The sequence below is a fragment of the Podarcis filfolensis genome, assembly GCF_964270895.1.
Source record: "Podarcis filfolensis genome assembly, chromosome: 14".
NCBI classification, from domain to species: domain Eukaryota; kingdom Metazoa; phylum Chordata; class Lepidosauria; order Squamata; family Lacertidae; genus Podarcis; species Podarcis filfolensis.
In genome coordinates this window covers 215664-231220 of record NC_139616.1, presented here as the reverse complement: position 1 = coordinate 231220, position 15557 = coordinate 215664, and the positions used below count along the sequence as shown (strand labels likewise).

Here is a 15557-nt window from a genome sequence, read left to right as displayed (position 1 = left end):
GGAATAAGAGCATTGCCTTGGACTCATTAGAGCAAGCATAGACAGTCCTTTCCCTTTCCCCCTGAGAGCCACATGCAATGTGGTTGGGGGCTTCATGGCACTGGGGGTAGTTGGTGGTGGAAGGGACCTGAGGTGAAGGCCAACAACAGAGTCACACACACGTAGTCATTCTCTCTCTCTCTCTCTCTCTCTCTCTCACACACACACACACACACATGTGTGCTAGGCCACCTGTATGGGTTGCACTGCTGAGGGCCATGCCCGTTGTAGCAATTTTAAAGTGCTGTGCTAGATGCTGCATGATATTTTTAATTATATTTTTATTGATTCTTTTGTTTCTTGTATTTTATTGCATTACAATTTGCATTTCATGCAATTCAAATTTTCATGAAATAAAATGCAACATAAGAAGCAATAAGAATAAAAATGGAGATCCATATGACTGTTCCAGCCGACGTGCCGTGGGCCACCGGAATGAAGTGCCGTGCACAACTGGTGGCCCACAGGCTGCCGTTTGGGATCCACTGCCTTAGCCGAGTCAGAACAAGAATGAAAATGTAATAAAATGTTGCCACTGAGAAAAAAAGAACAAGGAATTCCCACATGTGTCACCCCAAACACATTTCTTTTTCCTGATGTTAAGAAAGAATCTCAGCCACAGAATGAATCTTGAATGGCTACAGGACCTTGAACACATTAAATAATAAAAACAAATAAACCCTGACCCTAAAATGCTCCTGATTAGCATCTGTTAAACAATGAGATCATCTGCTATGAGAACATCAGTTTGGTCTGTCACTTTGGATTTGTTATTTCTTCATAATACTTCCACCTCCCCGCATGGTTCTGTTTCCACAGCCTCCCCCCACATGACAGGCCCACCTGGGATTCTGCCTTTGTGCCCCCCCTCGCCCAGAGACACAATCCTGCCCGATCTTTCTGCTGGCCTCAACTGACTTGTCCCACAACACTCAGCCTGTGAGTGCCCTCCGGAAAAAAAGCCTAGGGACTCTTTTTCTTCCAATTGTGGAGACGGTTTTTTATTTTTGGAATCTGCTTGGAGCTGAGCACCCTGGAGAGAGTTTTTCTGTATGAACAAACTCCACTCAGTCCTGCTGTAATGCTCGCTAATGCACAGAACTGTGGCACATCTCTCTCTTGCATTCCTGCAGCCTTTATCCTTTCGCTTGGGGTAGTATCTAAATGTGTGCTGTTGCAGGAATTTATGTATAGGTTGGGGGGGGGTCCCCCTCCAGCAGATATCATGCACATGCAGCCCACTACCAAAACTAGCACAATCACTTTTGTGACTTTTGTGATTTGTCCCCACAAAACACTTCATCACGGTTTCTTCTTATCTATTCAAAGGGCCTTTGCTGCATGATACCAAATGTAAGAATTCACTGATAAATGTATCTATGTACTGGGATGCGGGTGGCGCTGTGGGTTAAACCACAGAGCCTAGGACTTGCCGATCAGAAGGTCAGTGATTCAAATCCCCACAACGGGGTGAGCTCCTGTTGCTCGGTCCCTGCTCCTGCCAGCCTAGCAGTTCAAAAGCATGTCAAAGTGGTAAATGGGAAGGTAAACGGTGTTTCCGTGCGCTGCTCTGGTTCGCCAGAAGTGGCTTAGTCATGCTGGCCACATGGCCCGGAAGCTGTACGATGGCTCCCTTGGCCAATAAAGCGAGATGAGCGCCGCAACCCCAGACTTGGCCATGACTGGACCTTATGGTCAGGGGTCCCTTTACCTTTACCTTTACTGGCTCACTGGAAAAGCAGAAATTCATATAGACATGTGAGCTCAGCTACTCAGCAGCCCCTCTGACTAAGTGATAATCCCTGGCATCCTGATACCTGAGTGCCAGACAGGTAGCCATTCCAGAAATAACAAACCCAGATGAAGACAAAAGGGTGTGATTAACTTGGCTGGGAAACAGGGAAATGTAAATATCCTATTTGTTACACTTGATGGGTGTTCGGTGGAGGGCAAGGAGAACCATGGGGCAGGGTCCAAGATACTCAGATTACTGCTACCAGACCTCCCCTTTCATGATGTAACCGTGATGTAGTTTGGGGGGGTGTAACATGGGGATTAAGGATGCGGGTGGCTCTGTGGGTTAAACCACAGAGCCTAGGACTTGCCGATCAGAAGGTCGGCGGTTCGAATCCCCGCGACGGGGTGAGCTCCCGTTGCTCGGTCCCTGCTCCTGCCAACCTAGCAGTTCGAAAGCACATCAAAGTGCAAGTAGATAGATAGGTACCGCTCCGGCAGGAAGGTAAACGGCGTTTCCGTGTGCAGCAGCTTCTGGTTCGCCAGAAGCGGCTTCGTCATGCTGGCCACATGACCCGGAAGCTGTACGCTGGCTCCCTCGGCCAATAAAGCGAGATGAGCGCCGCAACCCCAGAGTCATCTATGACTGGACCTAATGGTCAGGGGTCCCTTTACCTTTAACATGGGGATTAGCAGCTAATAAAAGTTTAGGGGCTCTTTTGTTTGGGGCTTCCATCTTGTTCTACCTTGTGGCACGTGGGAGTCCTGTCGCGGCAGTCTTCAATAAAGACCAAGCCTACTGGCTGCCGTTTTGCTCTGGTATTCCTAGCTGGTGTCCTTGTTTTTTGTCCAAGGGAGCCCTCAGATTTCTCCGTTAACAGTGCCAAGTCAATAAGAAGTTTGCTGGAGCTATGATGACTTTTGATACCAACTTATGCATTATTTTAATGTGCGTCCCCCCACTTGTTGTTTAGTCGTTTAGCCGTGTCTGACTCTTCGTGACCCCATGGACCAGAGCACGCCAGGCACTTCTGTCTTCCACTGCCTCCTGCAGTTTAGTCAAACTCATGCTGGTAGCTTCAAGAACACTATCCAACCATCTTGTCCTCTGCCGTCCCCTTCTCCTTGTGCCCTCCATCTTTCCCAACATCAGGGTCTTTTCCAGGGAGTCTTCTCTTCTCATGAGGTGGCCAAAGTATTGGAGCCTCAGCTTCACAATCTGTCCTTCCAGTGAGCACTCAATTAAGAATGGATAGATTTGATCTTCTTGCAGCCCATGGGACTCTCAAGAGTCTCCTCCAGCACCATAATTCAAAAGCATCAATTCTTCGGTGATCAGCCTTCTTTATGGTCCAGCTCTCACTTCCATACATCACTACTGGGAAAACCATAGCTTTAACTATACGGACCTTTGTTGGCAAGGTGATGTCTCTGCTTTTTAAGATGCTTTTTAAGATGCTTTTTAAGATGCTTTTTACCATCGCCTTTCTCCCAAGGAGCAGGCGTCTTTTAATTTCGTGGCTGCTGACACCATCTGCAGTGATCATGGAGCCCAAGAAAGTAAAATCTCTCACTGCCTCCATTTCTTCCCCTTCTATTTGCCAGGAGGTGATGGGCCCAGTGTCCATGATCTTCGTTTTTTTGATGTTGAGCTTCAGACCATATTTTGCGCTCTGCTCTTTCACCCTCATTAAAAGGTTCTTTAATTCCTCCTCACTTTCTGCCATCAAGGTTGTGTCATCTGCATATCTGAGGTTGTTGATATTTCTTCCAGCAATCTTAATTCCAGCTAGGGATTCATCCAGCCCAGCCTTTCGCATGATGAATTCTGCGTATAAGTTAAATAAGCAGGGAGACAATATACAGCCTTGTCGTACTCCTTTCCCAATTTTGAACCAATCAGTTGTTCCAGTTCTAACTGTAGCTTCTTGTCCCACATAGAGATTTCTCAGGAGACAGATGAGGTGATCAGGCACTCCCATTTCTTTAAGAACTTGCCATAGTTTGCTGTGGTTGACACGGTCAAAGGCTTTTGCATAGTCAATGAAGCAGAAGTAGATGTCTTTCTGGAACTCTCTAGCTTTCTCCATAATCCAGCACATGTTTGCAATTTGGTCTCTGGTTCCTCTGCCTCTTTTAAATCCAGCTTGCCCTTCTGGGAGTTCTCGGTCCACATACAGCTTGAGCCTACCATGTAGAATTTTAAGCATAACCTTGATAGCGTGTGAAATGAGTGCAATTGTGCGATAGTTGGAGCATTTTTTGGCACTGCCCTTCTTTGGGATTGGGATGTAGACAGATCTTCTCCAAGCCTCTGTCCACTGCTGAGTTTTCTAAACTTGCTGGCATATTGAGTGTAGCACCTTAACAGCATCATCTTTTAAAATTTTAAATAGTTCAGCTGGAATACCATCACTTCCACTGGCCTTGTTATTTGCAGTGCTTTCTAAGGCCCATTTGACTTCACTCTCCAGGATGTCTGGCTCAAGGTCAGCAACCACACTACCTGGGGTGTACGAGACATCCATATCTTTCTGGTATAATTCCTCTGTGTATTCTTGCCACCTCTTCTTGATGTCTTCTGCTTTTGTTAGGTCCTTACCACTTTTGTCCTTTATTATGGTAATCTTCGTACAAAATGTTTCTTTCATATCCCCCCCCCCAGCTTGAAATAATTCCATGGAATTTTTTGCAACAAATCCTCTATCTTGCCTATTCTTTTTTATATATTTTTAAAAGCCTGTAGTTTCTACCAAGCAGCTAGGAAAGATGTCTCAGACCCTGAATACTGGAAAGACTGCCTCCTTCCCTAGAGACCCTCTTGGGTGAAGAGATTGGCAGCGGGGGCGTTTTGGCAGTTCCTCTGTCCTCAGAGACTTGGGACAGGGCCTTCTTTGAGATGGCCCCTGAGTGGTGGAACTCCCTTCACCACGGAAGTGCACCTGGCCCATTCAGTACACAGCTTCTGGTAATGCTGAAGATGCAGCTCATTCCTTTGCCTTCTGACACTTGAGGTGATTGTTTTAGGACCCCCCCTTATTTTATGATTGGAAGTTTCTTTAAACTGTTTTAAATAATAAACTATTTGAATGTTGTCACCTGTCCTGGGTCTTTAGGGTGAAGGGTGGGTAATAAATCAGTGCATTATTCTACATTCCCTCTTGGTCATTTTTCTGAATCACAGGGCAAGAGGTAAAGTTCTTGTCAATGGCCACCCTTACTTATGATTGCCTGAAATTGCTTTGAAATACATCATATGTAGGTTGCTTTATTTACCAGTATTTTATCATATGCAGCTTGTTTTATTTCCTATTAAATCTCTCATCATGCCATTAAGCTCTGTTCAATTAAAACAACACACGGATGATTCGTTTCAGTTACAGACCTGAGTCTCTGGTTAAGCTTGACTCCCCGTTCCACTGGGTTGCTGCTGAGAGAACGTTCCTTCACTGGAGGATTTTAAACCGAGCTTGGATGGCCACCTGCCAGGAATTCTTGAGCTGTGATTCCTGCATTGCAGGGGGTTGGACTAGATGACCCTGGGGACCCCTTCCAACTCCACAGTTCTGTGATATTGGAACCTTGAACCTTGGCTCCAATGAGTGCATTGCTTGTATTTGGCAGGACGTCCACTGACCTTGATCACATCTCCAAATTAACAAGCATGAAACCTGGAAAGCAAGTGAATGATGTGTCCATTTGGCTTCCAGGCACTTAACTTCTAGGAGCCATGAAGGAGGACAACAGTTGCACTTCACTCTAACATTTTAACAAAGCACCCCAAAAGGAAAACATAGGGCACAAAACAAAGAAAGTGATTTAGAACAGGTATCAGTAAGCCAGGGCTGCTCTTGGTCACAAGAGACAGAACATATTTTTGTGGGTTTGTGGGGCTCCGTCTGGATGATGCCCTGAGCCCTTTCCCTGGAGTCCTGTACCCAGTGAGGGCTAGAATCTCATAGAGGATTCTATGGCTGAACTAGTCAGATAAGTTTCTTTGACCTTACATGGCCACTTAAGTGTCCTCATCAGCCGACCTTCTGATCAGCAAGCCCTAGGCTCAGTGGGTTAGACCACAGCACAACCTGCTCAGGTTGTATATGTGTGTATTTATTTCTGTAAATAAAACTGTATCTCCTTGAGACACCCCTCCCCTTCATTTCAAGCAAACTGAAGCTCAAAGATTAGGGCTGTGTGTCTCTCTATACCAGGGATATGTACCCCCCCCATAAAAACCAGGCCTTCCCATTGCAAATTAATAACAACAATAGAATAGGAAATAGCTGGTGGAGGATGGGCTGGCTGAGGAACTGTGCGTTTGCTGTTACTGGGAAATTGGAAGGGGGGGGTGAGAGACCTCCCTTCCCCCATGAGTTGCGTCTCCACACCATAAGGCACTGGCAGAGGAAGAGGAGTGCGGGGGAACACACCAACCATGGCAACGTGATCCCAGTGGGGTGCCATCGCGGCTGCCCCCCCCCCCGCACTGGGCACCATGCCCCAGCAGGCGGTGCATCACGCCCCCAGGACACACACCAGCCCTGCCCCTGCCTGCTCTCCACACACCCACACACCCCCGTGCCAGAGCATGAAGCTCTGCCACTGCCATAAGGCAAAGACAAACAGTCTCTGCTGCACAAATTCACCCACATATGGACCACAGAGAGGTATTTCCTTGCCTTTCACCCATCAAACCAAATCCTCTAGTGTCAAGAGAAAATAACAGCAACATCTCTGCAAAGGCATTGAATCTGCAAGGGGAGCTCAGATCAGGAGCCTGCAACTCCCTGCTGAGCCCCAACAAAGGAAAACAGGGAAAATGTCACTACCAAATGTTGCAATTCACTGATAAATGTGTCTATATACTGGCTCAATGGGAAAACTTTAGAAATGCATAAGAAATCACTCATTCTATCAGTATTCTCAGTTCCAATGGCATTTAGGACCCAGGGAAGTGAGGTATAAGGGGAGGGGTGAGTGGGCCCCAAGAAGTTTCAGACAGATAACCACCTCAATCACAATGCCAGCCTGCCCCATAGTGGGATGAAGCTTGGCCAGGGAACTGTAAATACTTTCCTTTGTACTGTGATGGAATAAGTGTGAAAGACTGTATTTGAGTGACGGGGCATGACTGGATGTCAGGTTCTACCTGAGACCCCATCTTTTCTGTGGCATATCTATGATGTCTTGATGATGCATCCTGAGATGTATTATGGGAAACTTCGGGAAACTTTAAAATATTGATGTAACCATTGTTCGGGGCTTCTGGCTGCTTTGACTTTGTGGTAGTGGGAAATCTTGTTGCAACAATAAAGATAAGGCTGCTGTTATGCTTCTATCTCCTGGTGGAAGTGTCTTGCCCGACCTGAACCTATGGGAGTCAAGGTTAGGCGATTGTGGGGTGCTCCAAGGACTCCCTGTTACATTACAGACTGGTTATACTTCTCTAGAGTCAAGAACTTTCCACCATCAGTGGAAAAGTCCCCACTGGTACAGGCGCTTTGCTGGATCGTGGTGGTTGCTGTATTACATAAAACTGCACGTGTCTTCACAACCTGCCCTTGCAAGCTGGAAGCCATAGCATGGATGTATGCTGCCATCCTGTGGCAATGTTGCAGCATGGCAAGAGATGGAAAAACAGATGGTGTTTGCGGCATCCAAGGAAAGAATGCAAAAAGGCTGTCTCCTTTCCTGCTTCACCTCCCCACCACCAAGCACCCATCCAATGCCTCACTTTGTGTCAAGATCTAATGGAAAAACTGCAGCAGCATGCTGCCTGCTTTCTGCAGTCCCACCCTTTCCTCTCCCCTGCCACAGCCAGCAACTAACTTGCTTTAGCAGCTAGATCTCAGAGCTGAGATTCATACGGACACCTGCTTTCAGACTCTATTTTCTCTGCTAATGCTGAAAACAGAGGTCGGATTCTGGTGCCTGGGAGGGTGGGGAACCTGTAGCTCTTCAGGCATTGATTAACTACAACTCCCATCTGTTGAATATCTGCCTGTCCGGTACGTTTCCTCTGCGCAAAACCTCTGTGCAAAACCTCTTCAGGCAGTAGCAGAGCTGAGCAGCGGTAGGAAAGTCCACAACGTCATCCCTCACCGCTGGCCACACCGGGCAAGCAGCTGAACACAACAACATCTGGAGGGTCTCATGTTTATAATTGCATTGAGATTCCACATTTCCTCCAATGAGCTGAAAGTGGCAACCGCAGCTCCCCCCCCCCAATATTAATTTCACAACAACCCTGTGAGGTAGGTAAGGACATTGTTGATTGGCTTCTTGGCCAAGTGGGGGATTTGAACCCTGACTTCCGAGGCTGCAGGCCCACAATCTAACCAATATACCATGCTGGCTCTCACTATACACAGTAGGGAGTGATCAAAAACTAACTTGAAAGGCTTAGGGCTGTGGGATAAGGAATGGTCCAATATCTTTTGCTGCTTGTGGTAAAGGACAAGATGGTGCCACCCCTGCCATCCCATTTACAGAATCTGACTGGACTGGCAGTTGATGCTGCAATCCTAGTGACTGGATAACATCCTTCAGTTCCCTGGGGGCAGCAGGCTAACGAGAGGGCATAGATTACGCCACATGGCATGCACAGCTCTGTCTTCCAAAGGAATGGTGCTGTGTATATGTCTGTAGGATCAGGTGGAGCACCTGGGGAGGGCACTGTGCCACCAGCAACCACTGTCTGAGGCAGCCCCCTCACCCTGCCTAATGATAGAGCCAGCCCTGTGTGGTTCTACGTTCTCCTTTCCCTGCTTGGCCACTTGAGTTCTGTTCCTGCACTCGACTATTGCAGGCTGATAATGAAGGCCCTGATCATCCTAAGGGCATTTCACACCTGATACTAAAAGCACTTTTGATTTGAAGCTCATTTGCCACATTCATGTCCCCTTACAAATATTGTCAGTGAGACACAGAGTATGCCAAAGACGTGCCTTTAAAACTGAACTCAGAGTCCAGCACACTCTTAACAGCCTATACCATGGGTAGGCAAACTAAGGCCTGGGGCCGGATCAGACCCAATCACCTTCTCAATCCGGCCTGTGGACGGTCCGGGAATCAGCATGTTTTTACATGAGAGGAATGTGTCCTTTTATTTAAACTGCATCTCTGGGTTATTTGTGGGGCATAGAAATTTGTTCATTTCCCCCCAAAAAATATAGTCTGGTCCCTCACAAGGTCTGAGGGACAGTGGACCGGCTCCCTGCTGAAAAGGTTTGCTGACCCCTGGGCCTCTACAGTTGTATGTTGAAACAGGATTGTCCCTTGGCGCCAACCTGGCTGAGATTTCTGTTCAGCTCCTCACCCCAGCATCCTCAAATGCCCCACCCCCACCCCTTGCTTTGGTTGACAAGGTACCTGCAGTCCCACGTTGACCATCAGCACCGGTGCCTCATCATTGCTTGGGAGAATGTCAATGTAGACCGTCCTGGGTTGGCTCTCTTGGTTGTGCTTGGAGATGTTGGCGACCACTGTGAATCTGTCAACCAACGACTCACTGCCATCATGCATGTATTGAACAAGCTGATGCTCCACCTGAATGCAAAGAGGACACAGACATTTGTCTGCAACAGGTCCCAAGTTCTATTCCCAGTATCATAGAATCAAAGAATTGTAGAGTTGCATGGTACCCCAAGGGTCACCTAGTGCAACCCCCTGCAATGCAGGAATTGCAGCTGAAGAATCCCTGAGGGATGGCCATCTGACCTGTGTTTAAGACCCCACTGCTTTCTGAGAGGGGCCCTTTTGCTATCAAAGAGCTCTTACAGACAGAAAGTTCTTCCTCGTGTTTAGTTGGAATCTCTAGTCTTGTAACTTGAAGCCATTGGTTTGGGTGTCTCCAGGGCAGACTGGAAAAGACCTTTGGCTGAAATCCTGGAGAGCCATGGCTGGTTAGTGTGGGCCAGGGGAGGACAGAAGAGCCACAGCTCAGTGGCAGAGGACCTGCTTGGAATGCAGAAGGTCTGAGGCAGGGCTTCCCTTTTGCCACTCTTTTTCTAGGAACACATCCATGCTTAAAAACTCAGTGTCCAAGCTTTTTGTTTTCCTAATCCCCAGAGCTCTAGACTTCAGGAGGAATAGAGGGACAGGGATTTTTTATACCTCCATTAACTAACAATAGCAAAAACTAAAAAGCATTCCTCCCTACGTTAGGTCACTAAAAGTTATGGGGGGAAACCAGGAGTGGCTATTTGCTTGAAGGGATTGTGAATTCAGTTTTGGTACTGATCAAAATTCCTGAGCTTTTCAGAGACAGCCTGTTCTCTAATTCTTAGCCTAGGTCCATGCTTCTGAGCCACTATTTTCTACCATGCTCTGGCTTGTGGATTGCAGGTTTCTTGTGCTTAGGGGACCCCCACCCCACTGCAAGATTAGGGGAAAGGCTAGTCAGGCAGCTAAGCCAGGAGGTTTATGGAGTCTACCCCATAAGTCTGGAGGGTTTTTGTTTGGCTTGCTGAGCTACAAGTTGTGCAGGCTTGGATTAGATGGAAGGATTTATGGAGCAGAAGGTGAGGACACCACACAAAACAAAACAAAACCCCTTCCTCACTTTCCAGACTGTGTTTTGGAGCTAGAACTTGAGAAAGAGAGCACCAGTCAATAATGTGCCTTCCCCTGCCCCCTGCAAGATTAGGGGAAATGCTGGAGCTCAGTGTTAAGCACATGTGTTATATGCAGAAGGTCCCAGTTTCTATCCTTGGCATCTCCAGGTAGGGCCCTCTGCCTGTAACCCTGAAGAGCAGCTGCCAGTCAGTGTAGACAATACTACACTGGATCAATAGCTTGGCTCAGGCCCCATTTGCACTATACATTCAAAGCACCACAATGCCACTTCAAACAGCCATGGCTCCCCTCACAGAATCCTGGGAACTGTAACTTGTTAAGCGTGATGAGAGTTGTTGGGAGAGCACTATTCACCTCAGAGAGCTACAATTCCCAGAGTTCCCTGGGAGGAAGAGGGACTGATAGTTAAGCCACTCTAGGAATTGTAGCACTGGAAGGTGGACAGGAGCCTCCTAACAATTCTCATTGCCCTTCACAAGCTACAGCTCTCAGGGCTCTCTGGGGAAGCCATGGCTGTTTAAAGTGGTAAAATACAGCTTTAAATATCTAGTGCAGATGGGATTGCAGCACAAGCAGCTTTCTATGTTCCTAGAGCTGGCACAATGTAGTGTTTATGCCTGCAATCCTATCCACAGCTTCCTGGCAGTGAGCCCTACAGAACGCAAATGGACTTACTTTTGAGCAGAAATGTAGATGATTGCCCTGTAAAAAACTATGCATTTCTATGGAATATATGTAGCATTGGGGCTTTCTTCTGAGTAAACTCTGAAGCATCACACCCATGCATTGCCAGAAACACCAACAGGACTTCAGGTTAATGGTAGATGTTGCTGCCTTCTTACCTCAGACCAAGAAAATGCACTTAGGCTGCCCTCTTCGGGTCTCTCCACCTTCTGGAAAATGCCATGTTCTGGCGGGTCAACAATGACAAACTCCACCTTAAGAGCCGTGAAGTAAGTGCTGGGGATATTCAGGATGTCCACGGAGAGCACCTGGGAGCTCCCTTCAGTCACTGTCATGTTGTACACCTCCAGTGGGAAAGAAATAGGAACGATCTCCAGGTCCACCACAACCCCTGCCAGGGCATCCACCCCGTTGGCTGTGATGTCAACGGTGAACTGGTCACCCTGTATCTCAGGGCTGGAATGGAGGTAGAGAACTTTGCCTTCATTGATGTCCTCCTGGGTGAAGGTCTGAATGGGATCCAAGCTGGGAGGCTCATCCGAGGTGGGGCCATGAGATAAGGCCACCAGGAATCCTGAAAGTGGGGAGATGGTGACAGTGTAGATGATCTCCTGGGGAGGGATCTCTTCATGTTCAACCTGTAAGATGGATGACGGTGGAAAGAAAATGTGGTCAACATTCCTCCCAATCAGGAATGCGAATACCAAACCATCACTTGTGGTCCAGTTGCTGTAGTTGACTGATGCATCCTATAGGATGGGGGTCACCAATCTTTTGGGGCTCATGGGCCCATTTGCAAACTGGATAAACTATCATGGGCACCATGCTCAACCCTCCCACGTAATTAGGGTTATAATAAGTCTTTACACCTCCCCTATCCAAGCTTAATGGGGGTGATTGGGGGCTCTTTTTAGCATCTTAAGCTTGTGTAATGGAAGTTGTGTTATGATTTTAAGTAGAGAGCCAATGTGGTACAGTAATTAGAGTGTTGGACCAAGACCTGGGAGACCAGGATTCAAATTTCCACTCGGCCATGAAACTCACTGAGTGACTTTAAGGCCAGTCTGCATCTCTTAGCCTAAAGTACCTCTCAGGGTTGTTGTGGAGATTGAAGAGGAGGGAGAGAATCATGTATGCCACATCAAGATCCTTGGAGAAAAAGGTGAATAAAATAAAAAGGAGTAAGTTGTATTAAGCTTTTACCTGTGGTTTTGTTTAAACACCACAGTATTTGATTGATGGCTTGTTTTATTGATTGTCCTGCAAACTGCCTTTTGACCGCCAATGGTGAAAAGTGGTCTGTTAGGGCTGGAAATAAATAGAGTACATAGGATGACTGCCTATTTTTTAAATATAATTTAAAAAGGACAACATAATTAATCTGCAGAATAAATATACACCTCCTGCTTTGCAACTCCTAGAACAGCCCTCACAGTCTCCCAAACTCAAGGACAGAGAACTAGGAACAGCATAGGTAAAGGTAAAGGACCCCTGACAGTTAAGTCCAGTTGCGAACAACTCTGGGCTCATCTCGCTTTACTGGCTGAGGGAGCCGGTGTTTGTCCACAGACAGTTTTTCTGGGTCATGTGGCCAGCATGACTAAGCCGATTCTGGTGAAACCAGAGCAGCGCACAGAAACACCATTTACTTTCCCACCAGAGCAGTACCTATTTATCTACTTGCACTTTGACGTACTTTCAAACTGCTAGGTTGGCAGGAGCTGGGACCGAACAACGGGAGCTCACCCCGTCGTGGGGCTTTGAACCACTGACCTTCTGAGCTTGCAGGGCAGCAGCTGAAGAAGGAGCAAAAAGGGTTTTCTTGTGTGTGTGTTTCTTGTGGCTGATTAGCTGCTCTCCCTGTGCAAAGGTCAGAGGGGGCAGGGTTTCTGTTGAGGTAGGTGATTAGCTGTGGGAGGAGCTTATCAGAGCTTACAGGGCAGCAGCTGAAGAAGGAGCAAAAAGGGTTTTCTTGTGTGTGTGTTTCTTGTGGCTGATTAGCTGCAGTTTGATCCATCTTTTAGATTTAGGGGAGCTAGTCTCAAACGTTTGTTGGGGGAGACCTAGGTTTTTTTTTGGGGGGGGAGTTATTTGTCCTGTCTTCACGCTTTTTATGATGGAGGACCGCTGTAGTCACCCCCAACAACACGTTCTCAAGATGGAGGGTGAGGGAACAGCCGCAGTCGCCTGCGGTTCCTGCGCAATGTTTGCCATCTTGCCAAAGGTTGCAGGCAGCTTTACCTGCAGCAATTGCATGTTGATTGCCCTCTTAGAAGACAAAGTCCAGCAACTGGAGGAACGTGTAGCTATGCTCCAAAGCTATGTTGGAAATGTAAAGAAAATGAAGGTACATTCTTTCACCTTTGGTGGACATGCCCAAAGATTAAGGCTTTCTGGGAGATGATATATAATGAAATGAAAAAGGTATTTAAATATACCTTCCTGAAGTAACCAGAGGCCTTTCTCCTGGGCATAGTCGGCCAATTGGTGCCAAAGAAGGATAGAACTTTTTTTATGTATGCAACAACAGCAGCAAGAATACTTATTGCAAAGTATTGGAAGACACAAGAGTTACCCACCCTGGAAGAGTGGCAGATGAAGGTGATGGATTATATGGAATTGGCGGAAATGACTGGCAGAATCCAAGACCTGGGAGAAGAGTTGGTGGAAGAAGACTGGAAGAAATTTAAAGACTACCTTCAGAAACACTGTAAAATTAATGAATGTTAAAATGATGTTGGACTGAAAATAAGTGGCATTAGCAACAAAGTTAATAAGAATATGCAAAAATGAATTGATAAATGGATGAAAATATAGAGTTATAATATGTTAAGATATAGAGTTAAGATAAACGAAAGAGGGTAAGGATTTGCTGATTTGATTATTTAAATGGGAATACAAAAAGGGGAGTTGTGAGGAGGCCAAGGAAACAAGCTAATGAGTTTAAAGTTATTAAAAATGGATTTGTTTTTTAATTCTTTTTTATCTATTTGTTTTTTGTATTTTGTATTTTTATTCCTCTTTTTTCTCTTTTATGTATTTTTCTATGTCTTCTTTTTTGTATCTTTTTCTTTCTATGTGACTTTTTTCTATTTTGTAGACTTATGTTTTTGTAAAATCTCAATAAATATATTTTTAAAAAAACAAAAACCAAAGAATTAGAGAGCTGGAGCTCTTCTTGGAAGCAACAGAGCACACCATCTCCACCAAGGAGGAGACAGGGGACTCCCCTGAGAAGGCAGCTAGTTCACCAACACAGGAGCCAGATATATGGAGAAACGTGACTCAAAGAAGTAGGAGGCCCAGGGTTTGCTCTGATCTTCCCAATACCAGGGAAGATTCTGGAGCAGATCATTAAGCAAACAGTCTGTGAGCACCTAGAAAGGAATGCTGTGATCACCAATAGTCAGCATGGATTTCTGAAAAATAAGTCATGTCAGACTAACCTGATCTCATTTTTTGACAGAATTACAAGCCTGGTAGATGAAGGGAACGCAGTGGATGTAGCCTACCTTGATTTCAGCAAGGCATTTGACAAGGTGTCCCATTATATTCTTGTAAAGAAGCTAGTAAAATGCGGTCTTGACTATGCTACCACTCAGTGGATTTGTAACTGGCTGACTGACCGAACCCAAAGGGTGCTCATCAATGGTTCCTCTTCATCCTGGAGAAGAGTGACTAGTGGGGTGCCACAGGGTTCTGTCTTGGGCCCGGTCTTATTCAACATCTTTATCAACGACTTGGATGATGGACTCAAGGGCATCCTGATCAAATTTGCAGATGACACCAAACTGGGAGGGGTGGCTAACACCCCAGAGGACAGGATCACACTTCAAAACGACCTTGACAGATTAGAGAACTGGGCCAAAACAAACAAGATGAATTTTAACAGGGAGAAATGTAAAGTATTGCACTTGGGCAAAAAAAAATGAGAGGCACAAATACAAGATGGGTGACACCTGGCTTGAGAGCAGTACATGTGAAAAGGATCTAGGAGTCTTGGTTGACCACAAACTTGACATGAGCCAACAGTGTGACGCGGCAGCTAAAAAAGCCAATGTAATTCTGGGCTGCATCAATAGGAGTATAGCATCTAGATCAAGGGAAGTAATAGTGCCACTGTATTCTGCTCTGGTCAGACCTCACCTGGAGTACTGTGTCCAGTTCTGGGCACCACAGTTCAAGAAGGACACTGACAAACTGGAACGTGTCCAGAGGAGGGCAACCAAATGGTCAAAGGCCTGGAAACAATGCCTTATGAGGAACGGCTAAGGGAGCTGGGCATGTTTAGCCTGGAGAAGAGGAGGTTAAGGGGTGATATGATAGCCATGTTCAAATATATAAAAGGATGTCACATAGAGGAGGGAGAAAGGTTGTTTTCTGCTGCTCCAGAGAAGCGGACACGGAGCAATGGATCCAAACTACAAGAAAGAAGATTCCACCTAAACATTAGGAAGAACTTCCTGACAGTAAGAGCTGTTCGACAGTGGAATTTGCTGCCAAGGAGTGTGGTGGAGTCTCCT

At 46.4% G+C, this 15557-nt stretch overlaps 1 protein-coding gene across 1 annotated transcript in view; it reads right to left on the bottom strand.

Annotated features, from left to right (window-relative positions):
- CSPG4 (chondroitin sulfate proteoglycan 4) overlaps window positions 1-15557 on the bottom strand; it is a 119960-nt gene that overhangs the window by 8206 nt on the left and 96197 nt on the right. Inside the window, exons 4-5 of the mRNA XM_083586097.1 lie at window positions 11193-11672; window positions 9145-9321 (exon numbers count right to left, since the gene is read on the bottom strand). Of these exons, the coding sequence (XP_083442223.1) occupies window positions 9145-9321; window positions 11193-11672 (657 nt within the window). The remainder of the gene's footprint in view (window positions 1-9144; window positions 9322-11192; window positions 11673-15557) is intronic.